The sequence below is a fragment of the Dinoponera quadriceps genome, unplaced genomic scaffold (genome assembly GCF_001313825.1).
Source record: "Dinoponera quadriceps isolate SergipeBrazil2010 unplaced genomic scaffold, ASM131382v1 scaffold1734, whole genome shotgun sequence".
NCBI classification, from domain to species: domain Eukaryota; kingdom Metazoa; phylum Arthropoda; class Insecta; order Hymenoptera; family Formicidae; genus Dinoponera; species Dinoponera quadriceps.
The window spans coordinates 15619-28297 of NW_014555787.1; the positions used below are offsets into that span (position 1 = coordinate 15619).

Consider the following 12679-nt stretch of genomic DNA (forward strand, 5'->3'; position numbering starts at 1 on the left):
AGGAGCTACGAGTCTCCGCCAGGAAAATCCAGCCGAGAGTTTTCGTGTGCCGAGCGACGTCTCTTGATTACGCGTTAATTACGACGATACGATCGCGCGCAGCTATTCACGCGAGAAAGAATCCAATCCGAATGCAATTTAATCCGCTGAGTGAACCATTTGCTTCGGCTCGCGAACGTCTCGCCACGAGCTCATCAATCACGCTTCCTTCTCTGAGATATCAGGGGAGGATATCAACGATATCAACTTCGGCGATATGACCGCCGGGCTCGAGCGGGGCTTGAGCGTCCGCCGTCAATTCGCGGCGAGCGGTGTCGAGTTTTGACGGCGGAGGTCGCGAGGTGAATGGCGTTACGTAGGCGCAAGCCTCGCAATTAGGCGTGCGTACGACTCGAAAAGAAAATCGTGCATAACGAGCACGCACGGACAATGAGCCGCACGTGGCCACGCAATATTGGTAATAATTAGGTTTCGCCGATGTGCCGTGCGTCGGTGAGTGAGCGTACGCGCGCGAGCGAAAATAGCCGCGACTAATCGCTCGCAATTCGTTAAGAGAGAACAAGAAAAGAGAGAGAGAGAGAGGGAGGGAAGAAGGGAAGAAAAAAGACGTTACGCGAACTGTGTCGCGGTAAACTAACGACTCGCGAAACTGGTTTGCGGATATAATGCGAGCGGGTAGGGGTCGTAAATCCCCTTTGTTCTACGCGACCGGGAATATTCCGCGTTTGGCGGAGGGAGTTTTGCATGAGAAAGAGGGGAAAAAAGCGCGGCGTGAGCGTGCATACGCCTCCCCGAATGTGTAAATTCGCGTGCGACTCTCCCGTCTCTTCGCAAATTTGTGTCGGTTTTTGCGAGGCAAGGGTGCGTAAAACGCACAAAAGCCCGCTCGTTTACGCGCGTGATGCAAAAGTACGCGAGCGTTACGAGAGAGTGGCGGGTCGCTCTCATATCGTCGCAACCGCGACCCAGAATCGCGCAAACATGGGGGAGAGAGAGAGAGAGCGAATTTGCGAATTCATCATCGACGCGGACCCGCGTTTCCGGTTCCGTACTCGACGTCAGTCGATCTGATAAGAACTTAGAGCGCCTTTATCCGAGACGTGATGTATTTCTTTCTTTTTACTTTCTCTCTCTTTCTCTTTCTGTCTCTCTCTCCTTCATCCCACGCGATTATTATTCGCGTGAATTGCCATCAGTTTTGCGATTCTCAGGAATGCGTTATCGACCAGCTTTCCCAGGAGGAGAATGAAGAGGGGAAAGGAATTACATACGACATACGTATTCTATTTGTATCCTCGTGTTATCGTTTTATTACAAAATCGTATTGCAAAAATACTCAAGCCTCTCTCACACGTATACATCGAAATGCGTAATGGCATGTTCCGAATGCGTTTCCCCGACGGCCGTTTCCCTCCTTCTCGCTCCTTTTATCCCCGTCCGCGCGAGTCGGACTTTGCGCGTTCGCGCAATCGCTTATCGCTCGATAAGCGCGAGCGGGAGAAACGGAATCCATAAGCGGAGATTACGAAGTTACCCGATAACATTACGTACACGTCTTGTTATTTACACGTGCGTGTTATGTACAGTTCGTGTGTGTGTGTGTGTATATACAAAGTCCGGCTGCCAGTATCAATAAATTACTATTATCCTAATTAGGTACTTGCATGACTATCAACTGTCTCACTCGTTGAAAATACATCGATATACAGTTTTGGTCGCTCGAAATTCCTGAGATACGTTGAAATACGCGGTCGAAATATTGTACAAAATACGCGTCGTATGTACATGAGAGACGCGTTCGCTGCTCACGTTGAGGGCCACCGCGTGTCGCGGGTCGCATGTGTATTCGTGTTTCTAACTTCTAACAAATTTCCCTAACATTGCAATCGACGGAGACTCTCGAGAGAGGTAACGTACGAGACCGATCAACGTGAGCGAGAACACGTGTATGTCGAAAAGAGCGCAGCGACTAAATTTGATTAAATACCAACGCCACATGCCGGCGCGATCGACGTAAAAGCGGTACTGACGCAGACTCTCCTCTTTTCTACGTGGAATAAAAATTATTGCCGATTGTTCACTGAAGAGATAACAGGTCGAAAATCTGTCTTCGTCGCGGAGCGATATTTTCCTTTTCTACAACTGAAACTACGCTCCGTTATACATAGAAAAATACGTACTACATTCAAGTAAATATTACTTGGTTCAAGTATATTTCCCATAAGTTTATACATCCGCAGATATATCGTAAGTTCAACCACAAGTATCGAATTTATTCGGAATATATTCTGAATCCCGGTAAGTTTGATACTTCAATCAAGAATATTGAATCAAAACAAACTTCGATTTGTGCTTATTCAAATTTTCGATAAGGTTCCTAAATCATTTACAAGGGAATTTTTCTTTGAGCAAATGATAACGAGCTTTTCTAAAATGTGTGATGACTATATTTTAGAACTACTATCAAGAAAATATTCTTTATTAAAGGTAACCATTACTTAAAAGAAAAAAAAGTAAACTAAGTAATCGCTTTTCTTAGCAGTAAAATGATATTTTTCTTTGTGTACGTGTAAAAAAGAAAGCGGGTTGTTCACATATCCATAATTATCCACGAGAGGGGGAATGAATCGAATTTTCTCGAGGAGAAATTTTTCGTCTCTCGTTATTAGTCGAAAAGTTTCATCGAGTTATACCGCTCTTGCGCCGATCGACTCGACGACGTCTGTTCGGTTGCGCGTCAACAGTTACGAGATCAGTACGCCAGTTCCGTGCCCCAGGGTCGGTAGGGCTTCCCATGCTGCTGCTGGGGATATTGACCCGGGTACTGGCTCCAGCCGATGGTGCTGCTGCTCAGAAGGTGTTGCATGCTGCCCGGACCGGGTGGCATCCCGCTAGAGACTGTGCTGGGCGGCTCGTAGCCGCTGGCAGTGGACGACGACGTTAACGTCGTGGTCGGCGGCACCGCCGACGGAACGGCGCCTGACGGCGGATGCTCGCGGTGGAAGCTCTGCAGGTGCGACAGCAGCCGCAGCCGGAGGGGATCCCTCTCGTCCAGGCCCTCCATGGTCACCAGGTAACGGCCCACCTCGGCTGCGCACTCGCCCCAACCTACCGCGTGATAGTCCATCGCGAGCTTCGTGCTGTCGTATCCTTCCGGTCCTGTGTGAGTATGATTTAATTAAATTATTATGAATTGCAGTCCTTGTTAGCCCTTTCCGTACAAGCCGTTCTTGACATTAGCGGCATGTAGATTTATATCGGTCAAAAAACTTATGTTGTCGCTGATAAGCGTTACGAAAGCCTCCAAGAACTCGTAAGTAAACATTTCGAATTATACGCGGTATAGTATTATATATAGTATTGTTATTGTCACATTGTTAAATATTGTTGTTATTGTCACATTGTAAAATATTGTGATTCCAACGTGAGACAGTGTGTAGAAATAAAGCCGATAAGGTGATATATGTGATACGTTATCTTGAAAGAACTTGGCGCGACATAGTGGGCGTAGCTTCAAGACAGGGATCGGGACTCTTAGGAGAAACGTGCAATATCTTTGACAACAGTACCAGGATAATATGTGATCGAACCCTCCTCCGATTCTTCGCGATAAACTGCGCGAAATGAAATTTCCATGACTCCGGAGGCAACGGCAGGAGCGCATAATTATCGATACTGACCCGTTCAACGTTCTCAATCGCTCGGCATATTTTTATCCACGACGCTTCTTAGTATCTCAGAGAGATCATTTCTCGTCGAAACATCGCGTTCAGCAAACAACGCGCGCGTTTCCGGGCTTTTCCGTGAGAGCCTCCCGAATCTCCTCGGGCGATTCGTGGATCGACAGCGAAGTGCATCTGCGGACGGCGGTCCTTTGTGCAGTTTTAGTTTCGCGGCACAACAATGGCTGGCATACGTGCACCGAGGCGAGATGGGCGCCTTGGCTTTAGCAGCAGGCAGCTCATTGTATACACGCGGAATGGGACAGGTAGCGTGGGAATCGTTTAGACCCCCATAGACCGGGCCTCATGCGAGACGCACACGCACCGCGAGCGCGGAGTGTTCCATGTTATTATGCAAGGTTCTCAGCGCTGCGCAAACATCACGTCAAATTATGCGCGATCGATCATCGGTCCAAGTATCGACAAGGTATCGAGTATCGTGAAATCTCGGAACTTTCTCTCGCACGAAGGGAGACCACGAGGTTCCGGACTTTAATTACCTGTCATTCAGTTATCTTTCTTAGTTGAGATTCGATGAAACCCGCGGATATTCTTCACATAAAAACTATGAATGAAGAGAAAAATTTCGCGAAATGTCGATTGATGAGCGTGAACGGAAGACGAAGTTATCGCGATATTTCTCAAGCGCGTCACGTCGATCTCGGAAAAACGCCGCTGATCGTCGGCCGCTCGCGCAAATGTCATACTCGAGGAGATTCGATCTTGCGTTTTATTTGGCGATATTAAATTTAATATCGCTCACTTTCAGAGCGCGCCCCTCGCCCCGGGCCGAGCACGCATTTACAAACAAGGCGACGGCCTGCACACAATCGCGGACGCGTAGTATAGTGCCCGTGCGTGTCCGTGCACTCTTGTGTTAGCTGGTTTCCCACAGGGTTCGACATCTGCCCTAGGCCGATCTGAGCGCCTCCCTCGCGAGGGGTGCCGCGCGGGACACCTCACCCCCGGGCCCGCCACCAATCGTGGGAACACCACTTTCAGAGAGTCGTTGACTTCCTGTGCTTCCCACAGGATCTCCGCGCCCGATTCAGCACCTGCTCCGAGGATCCCGTTTTAGTTTCGGGCTCCTCGTCTCGCGGACTTCACGGCCAACATGCCGCCGTCTTCGTGCGATTTTCCACGAGACTCTTTTTCCCCGTCCTCTCCGTGATATTTATTTCCACGGTGAATATTTCGGGGAAATTCGATCGTGCGATAATAACGAAATCAGCATCACTTTCGTAGCGTGACGTAATTCTTTTGACATCAACTAAGTAACAAATATCAACCCGAGGGGTGAAAAATTTCTCATATATAATTGTATATAGAATATGTCTATATATATATATATATATATATATATAAAGATATAATTATTGTATGATATATTATTACAAACAGGATATTATTTGGGAAGTCATTCTGAGCAAAAAATGTTGTGTAAACAATGGGTCAATTTAACTTCGTTATCGAGAGAGAGTTCCGTTATGGAAAATGTATTGATATAAACGAGAAATAATCCCTTTTAGATTTTTTTATGAGATTGCATAAAATCGTATGTATCTCGTATAATCGAATGTATTTAAATGGAAAGTCTGATATATGTGAGTAGTTGATAATAATCAATCAATGAAGCTACTGTTAGTATTAGCAATGATCTTGCCGATATTACGTGAATGCGGTCAATGGAAGCACGTCTATTTGCATAGAGGCACGAGATGCTCATTTTGAATAATACGTGTAAATATTAGTACAATATGTCAGTGTTAAATTCTTTAACAATTAATCTTTCAGTAACTATAAATATATGGCTAATTTCAGACGTTATTATTATTTTATTGTTAGAAAAATTACTAATTTGTGGCTTCTGAAGTTAACCATACACTCAGTTACTGAAAGGCTCAAGTAATCGGAATTAACAGTATTACACTGTACCGATTGCGATGGTATCGTTTACGAGCCTACGTTGGTAATCGTTCTCAAATCTGCTTAATAAGCAGAGACGCCAGATGGGTATTCGGTTAGGTAGTTACAGTTACCGCTGTTGGTCGGCTTTTACGGTCAACAGGTGTCTTCCGGTAAAAGGAAAAAAAAAGAGTGGAAGAAGGATCCGACAGAATGCCGACTATAGCAGAGATACGTAATAACGGCGTAAAAGTGAAATTGATGCGAGTGTGGCACAGCTCTTCGCTCTCGAGCTCGTTATTAAAACGCCGTTCTGAGAAATCTCGAGCAAAAAAAAAATCTCATTGATTCCAAAGGATCGTCCTCGAGTTTCGTCGCGCGCTCGGAACGGGAAGAGGCAGATCCTTCCGGAATCGCGGCTTTTGTTGCTCGACACCGTTACATCCTTCTCCCGATGTAATCTGCGCACCTGTTACGAAACCGATCACGAAAAAACTCGGATTTTGCCAGTTAACATTGTAAGCTGATTCTGAGTTAACAAACGACGAATATACAATTTACTAAATTAATTGCAATATGTGTGGATAATAACAGTCATTTGTGTTAGGTAGCATATCACACTTAAAAATTTATCATTTTTAATTAAAATATCAGAAATAAATATTATAATTTTTCAAAACAATTTATGTAAAAAATATTTTATTTTATTTTAATGTTATAATATTTCTAAGTCATAATATTAAATATAAATTGAATGACTCGGGTTTTCTATGTTTGCGTTAAAAAAAAAAATAGCCAAAGCAGAAATTAGAGAATTTCGACAGTTTCCGGTCAATAATGTGTTAGTATACCAAAACGAGCAGTTTCCTTCGCGATCCTTCCATGCCAGGATACGTAGAGATCGCCGACATGAGAATTCACGGAAACGCGGAAAAATCGCGAAGAAGAATCACAGATTCCGGATTTGTACGAAGAGCTCGTAGGAGGGAAGGAAAGAGAACGAAGAGGAAGGGATGTGCGAAACTCACCTTTGTTGCGGAGAGTCCGTAAATGTTCGACGGTGAGCTGCAGGATCTCCGCTTTCTCGAGCTTTCCGCTGTGAGGGTCTCGCGCGGCCGCAGGCACCAATCGCCGCAGCTCGCCGAGGGACGCGTTGATTCTGTCGCGGCGCTTCTTCTCGATCATCCCCCTCCTGCGTTTTCGTGAGGCGTGCTGACAGGAGTCTCCTCCGGGTGAATTACATCTGCAACAACGAGACCAACGAGGTTAGTTCCGCGACAGACAGAACATTTAGTCGCGCACGCACGCCAAGACTCTCCGCGAAAGGAAAAAAGAAAGAAAGAGAGAGGGTCGAGAGTTTTAATTACGTATTGTTAATGAGAAGACCTCGTGGAGCGCGCGCTTGCACGATAAATCCCGCTCGTTAATTTTCGGCGTACGGGCTAAAACAATGCTGCGACTAATTGCGACCTTGTCGCGGCACATATGTCGCGTCGACATAGACGACATAGTTCGTTTTAACGTCCGTCGAGATGGAACGGCGACTTCGTCGCGACTAGAATTCTAGATGTAAATAGAGAAGCGATATTGAATTCGATACATCGAAAATCGGCATCTTTCTCTCTATGGTGCTGGACAGGCTGATGTTCATAAGGTGCGGACCAACAAACGCTAGAAATGCTTCGAAATGTTGCTCTTTCTTTTTCTCCTTTTATTCGGATTCAAAAGTTAGATGAAGAAAAAGAAACGCTTCGAAATATTTGTAGCGCTCTCAGTCCGCGCTCAGTCGGGTCTTATACTTAAGATCTTAAATCCATCTTCAAGTACTGTGCGGATCCTTTCATTGACTATAATGCATTTGAAAATAAACTTAGGACGGTCTAAAATATAAAATCTGAATACTGGTCATAGAGAGTAGGCAAATAAGAAAGTGAGAGAAAGGAGATGGGTAAGAAAGAAAGATTAGATCACGAGAGGTTAATTTCAATAATTAATCTAAGTAAGAATATTTCCCCCATATAATCTGTAGCTACTTATTATAACTCGGCACATCAAAAAAGGATTTTTTGAGTCATAATAAATATTAAAATTAGTCATATTAAAATTATAACAAAGATAGCATAATTTTTTACCGCTACATCTTATGCTCTTAGTCGTAGGTGCTAAGACTAAAAAAAAAATGGCGCTCGGTCATATGATTCAGGAAGCCAATCAAATCGACCTTGTTCAATGTCGCTTCTCTATTTATATCTAAGAGTCTACACAGAAAAAAATATCATTTTGTTACGTCCTGGATATCTCGGAAACTACGAATTCTTTTTTTTTTTATATGATTGGGAAGCAGACGGACTTCGGGCGAGCGCTATTGTAAAAAAGATAAGATTACGATGGTTTGCCGCCAAACGCGCCATATATTTCCCAACGCGTCCGTCACCCTATCCGCATTCCTTTTTTTTTTATGATCGTGAAACAAGCAAACTTGGGCAAGCTTTGTTGTAAAATGATACAACCACATGTCGCCCGAATGCGTCACGGGCCTCCCAATGCGTCTGCGACCTTATCCGCCTTTGTATACAGTCGTTAGAACAAAGGCCCTTCGATTAGGTTCTTAAGATTATTTATATCAACCAGATGATACTAGGAATTTTTTAGAGTAACCGTCTTCCACGCAACCTCCTCTCATTGGCGATCGTCATCCACCACCCCCTGAAACCTCCCCTATATAAGCCTCACTCTTTTGCCGCGAGCCCAGTTCACAGTTCTCAGTCTCAGTCTCAGCCTTCATCTTTATTCGTTCTTCTTCTCGTTCTCAGTTTTTAGTCCAGTCCATAGTCTGTTTTTAGTCTCGACATCTTCTTTTGTAGTCTTCATATTCCGGGATCCCATAAATCTGGTACACCATGATCAACGAACCCATGTTCTACGTAGTATTCATCACAGTTGATTCATCTAAATCGTAAGTCTCGGTTTCATATTTAAACATGACTTTTAATCATTTCAATCCAATCTCCAATCCCACTTTACTCCCCAAACCACACACATACACTGCGTGATTATTATCTTCTTTGTATTATATAACGATGTTTTCCTCGCTATACCGATACGTTAAACATTCTTGTTACGTTATATCCGATTGTATTAAATTAAGTTACACGAATTACCTTTTTCTTAATCTCACTTTAATCTTCATCTTGTATTTGCGTTATTGCAATAATGCTGATTTATAAAAGTTTGTTTAATATTAACCCACATATTGTTTAACTTTAGCTAACCCTTTCAACTTTTAAATGTTGTATCTTTTACAATAACTTTTCTCATCAATTTACCACTATTATTAATCCATCCGAGAACCAAATTATGTTATTAATAAACCGTTTTATTCAAAATGCCCTAAATTTAATCAAGTCGTTAAAACTATTTATTCATTTCCTTTCAATCACTCAAATCTAAATTCCCCTCTCAACACGCTCATATGGTCCTATCCCAGGTAAAGAGATTAAGTTCTTTGACCTAAATAAAGGACCACCTAACGTACGTTCTGTGATCGGAGTAAATGGGCCTCTCCGGACCTTGACCTGATCTGCAGACCTACCAGTACGTTTAGGACTCGCGAGTGCGCGAGTAAGCGATTTTGTTGCGTTCATCCTCTTCCAGGACGTAACAATTCTATTGCTAAGGAAAGCGATTACTCAGTTTACTTTCCTTCTTTTAAGTAACAATTATCTTCAGCAAAAAATATTTCCTTGATAAAATAGTTTCAAATATACTTAGGAACTTCAGGAAACCTCAATATCACGTATTTAAAAGAAGAATTTATTTTCTTTCCAAGAATATTATAAATTTTATCGAAGAAGAAGAAAAGTTAAATTCGATTAACTTGAATAAGCACGCACACATACATACACACAAGCGGAAGTTTATTTTAATTTAACCCTTTCGCTTCGAGCGCCGCTTATAAGCGGCGCGCACAGTATGTCCTGTGGGTACGAGTGCCGCTTATAAGCGGCGCGCATAATATGTCTTGTGCGTACGAGCGCCGCTTATAAGCGGCGGCCGCGCGATGTGTCGTCTGCAGTAAGAATGACAAAAGATCCGACTCACGATACGAGTGTAAAGAGTGTGATGTTGGTTTATGCGTAGATCCGTGCTTCAGAATTTATCATACTAACTTATACTACTAATCACTTTATATTAATATATTAACTTGTTTGCGGACAATAATTAATTAAAATTTAAATCTTACTAGTAACTTTTAAGTTGTAAATATTTTCATACCAAAAATGTAAATAATAATCATTATATAGTAACAAAGATTGTTTTATTTAGCAAAATTGTTACTTAAGACCTAGGAAAACGTATATAAAGCAACAACGCATATTGTGCGTATTCGCGGCGCGCGCGCCCGTACAGAGACAGTACTTCGGCGGACTGGACGTCCGAAGCGAAAGGGTTAATATTCTTGATTGAACTATTAAACTTAATTAGGATTCAGAATATATTTTTGAATAAATTTGAAGCTTATGACGAACTTATGATATATTTGCGAACATATAAACTTATGAAATACTTGAAACAAATAACATTTACTTGAACGCAATATGTATTTTTCTGCATGTAGTCGCGACGAGTTTTCCCGGCGCGCTGATTTCGAAGGATGACGGGAAGAATTTCGGACGGAGATTCGAGCGTAAATATACATACGGTTCCTTGCCGCTCTCCTCCGAGAACACGTCGTCGCAGTCGGAATCGCTCATGGCCCTCTTAAGGCTTCTCTGGTGGCCCTGGTATTGCTGGGACTGCTTCTGGTGCTGCTGCGACTGTTGCGGTTGTTGCTGCGACTGTTGCGGTTGGTGCTGTGACTGCTGCCGCTGCCGTTGTTGCTGCGGCTGCTGCTGACCGTTCTCCGGAGCCCTCAGCTCGGTGTCGATCTTCAGCTCCAAGTACTCGTGATTCGGCCGCATCTCCGGCATGTCCGTCCTCATCCCTGGTATGTCCTGGTGTTTGGCCACGTCGGGCCGATCATGGATATCCTGGTGCCTCTGCATCTCCGGATGCCGCAGCTCTTGGCTCCTGAGCTCGCCGGTGGCGTGCCGCAGCTCGTGGGACGCCGGCGGGCGCATGTCGTGCGGGTGGTGGTGATGGTGATGGTGACGCATGTCCGGGTGCTGCGCCGGCTGATAAGGAGGATGATGAGGCGGCGGCGGATAACCCCAATGGTGACCCGACGGCGGCGCCGGCAAGGTCGACAGGTGACCCGGGGCGCCGGAAGTGATCTCGGAGGACAACAGAGTGCTGTTGTCGTCGGAACGCGCGACCACCACTCGCCACATGTTGCTCGTCGCGGCGACCGAACGGACGGACGAACCGACGTTCGGTACGTACGTATGGACGGACGGAAGGAGGGATCGTTTGACGCTGCTCGGAGGGACGATAGCTCGAGATCGCGCTACCGACTGCCAATTATCGATCCCATAACGATGCACAGGCGAGATGTCATTGCAGCCGCATTGCGGTAACCGTCCCGCTCGCGCGATCGTTAGCGCTCTTCGATAAGCATCGACGCCGACTGTTGACCCATGCGGCGGGGGAGGACACACAACGTCGTGATCGCAACGTTGAAACGTGCGCGCGCGCGAATCGAACGAAACTGGCTGCGAGCCTACACCGCCGATCGAGAGTCACGCACTTGCACCGAGTGTTTGAAACTGCCGGTATATGACTTCGGTCGAGCGACCGCGTCTCACTAAGATCTCCGGGGGATTACCGAAGTCTCGAAGACGATCGGCAGTTTCGTTGTGAACGCGCGACAGGGTGGATAAAAAATCGCCCGATTTCCACGCATCGTGCACGACGGGAATGATCGCGTTCCTGGAGATCCTTCGACTGGCCGATATCACCGAGCGCGCGAAGGAACGACGATCCGTTATCGGTCTCTGGCGGGTCGCGTGGCCGGAGAGGCCCTGCACGGAGGGTCAAAACGCGAAAGCGGCGTCGCGACGGCCGCGAAAGGAGCAATCGGACGTGCACTTGTTCCGCGACGGCGGTGGGAGGTTTATCGGCGCTCACGTGCCGCGGCTTCCCGACGTCGTTCGCGGTCGCGTGTCGTGCTCGTGGAAGAAGAAGCTGCGCACTCTCGCTCTCGTTGTTGCCGCTGCTTGTTCGCCGCTGCGTCGAGATGCCGCTTGCAGGATGTGCGTGTGCACTGGTCGCGTGGCGGCCGACGTATGTCGTGTGCGGGAGGACGCAGGGACGACACACGACCGCGTGGCGGCCGTCCACGTCGCCGTCGGCGAGTGGGGATGATCGGAGGTGCGCGCCCTTCGGGATGGAGGGGGGAGGCCCGGTGAGAGATGGGAGAAAGCGAAAGAATGAAAGAAAGAGAGAAAGAGAGGGGTGGATGGGGCGAGAGGCAGACAGAGAGGGTTGCTGTCTGCCGAAGGGGGAACGAAAATCAGGAGGGGCGACTTTCGTGGGAACGTTCCGCGGTAACTCGTGTGCGTGCGTGCGTGCGTGCGCGCTGACGAGTGTGGACCCTTGATTGTGCGACCGCGGCTCCTGCTACACTCGGTCAAGGAGAAACCTTGGACGAGGAAGCGATCTTCTCGACGCTCCGATCGGGCGGATGTGCGAGGAGAAAGGAGGCGGCCGGAAACTGCCCGCAGGCTGCTGTTGCGCTGCTCTCTCTCGAAAGAGAGAGAGAGAGAACGAAAGAACGCATCTCGGCTACCGCATCTTCGTCGATTTTCTCCCGCGTTTCGTCCATTCCGGATCTGCCATATCTCGTGTTTGGAAGTCGAAATTCACACCTCTCTCTCCTCGCTTTTACCTTGCGCGTCGAGGTAGGTAACAAAGTCGGTTGATTCGATAAGACAATCATCGGCCTGAGTTGGACTCAGCCGTCTGAGCGATACGCACGCACGCCACCATGAAATCACTCTGCTGCCACCCTCCCCGCGAGAGAGCCACCCTTAAGTAGCATTCGCACACTCGCCGAGACGTCTACGCGTATCGGGAGTGCGGAAGGGCGGTCGTGCGGGGCCACGAGGGGGGGG

General features: G+C 46.5%; 1 protein-coding gene across 1 annotated transcript; it reads right to left on the bottom strand.

The window, feature by feature from the left end:
• Positions 1 to 2752: 2752 nt before the first annotated feature.
• On the bottom strand, positions 2753 to 10957 carry LOC106745397 (hairy/enhancer-of-split related with YRPW motif protein). Its single transcript, XM_014620978.1, has 3 exons — positions 10329 to 10957; positions 6656 to 6870; positions 2753 to 3159 (listed from the first exon to the last, which is right to left on the bottom strand). The coding sequence occupies exons 1-3, from the start codon at positions 10955 to 10957 to the stop codon at positions 2753 to 2755; spliced, it is 1251 nt and encodes a 416-aa protein (XP_014476464.1).
• Between the last annotated feature and the right edge of the window lie 1722 nt (positions 10958 to 12679).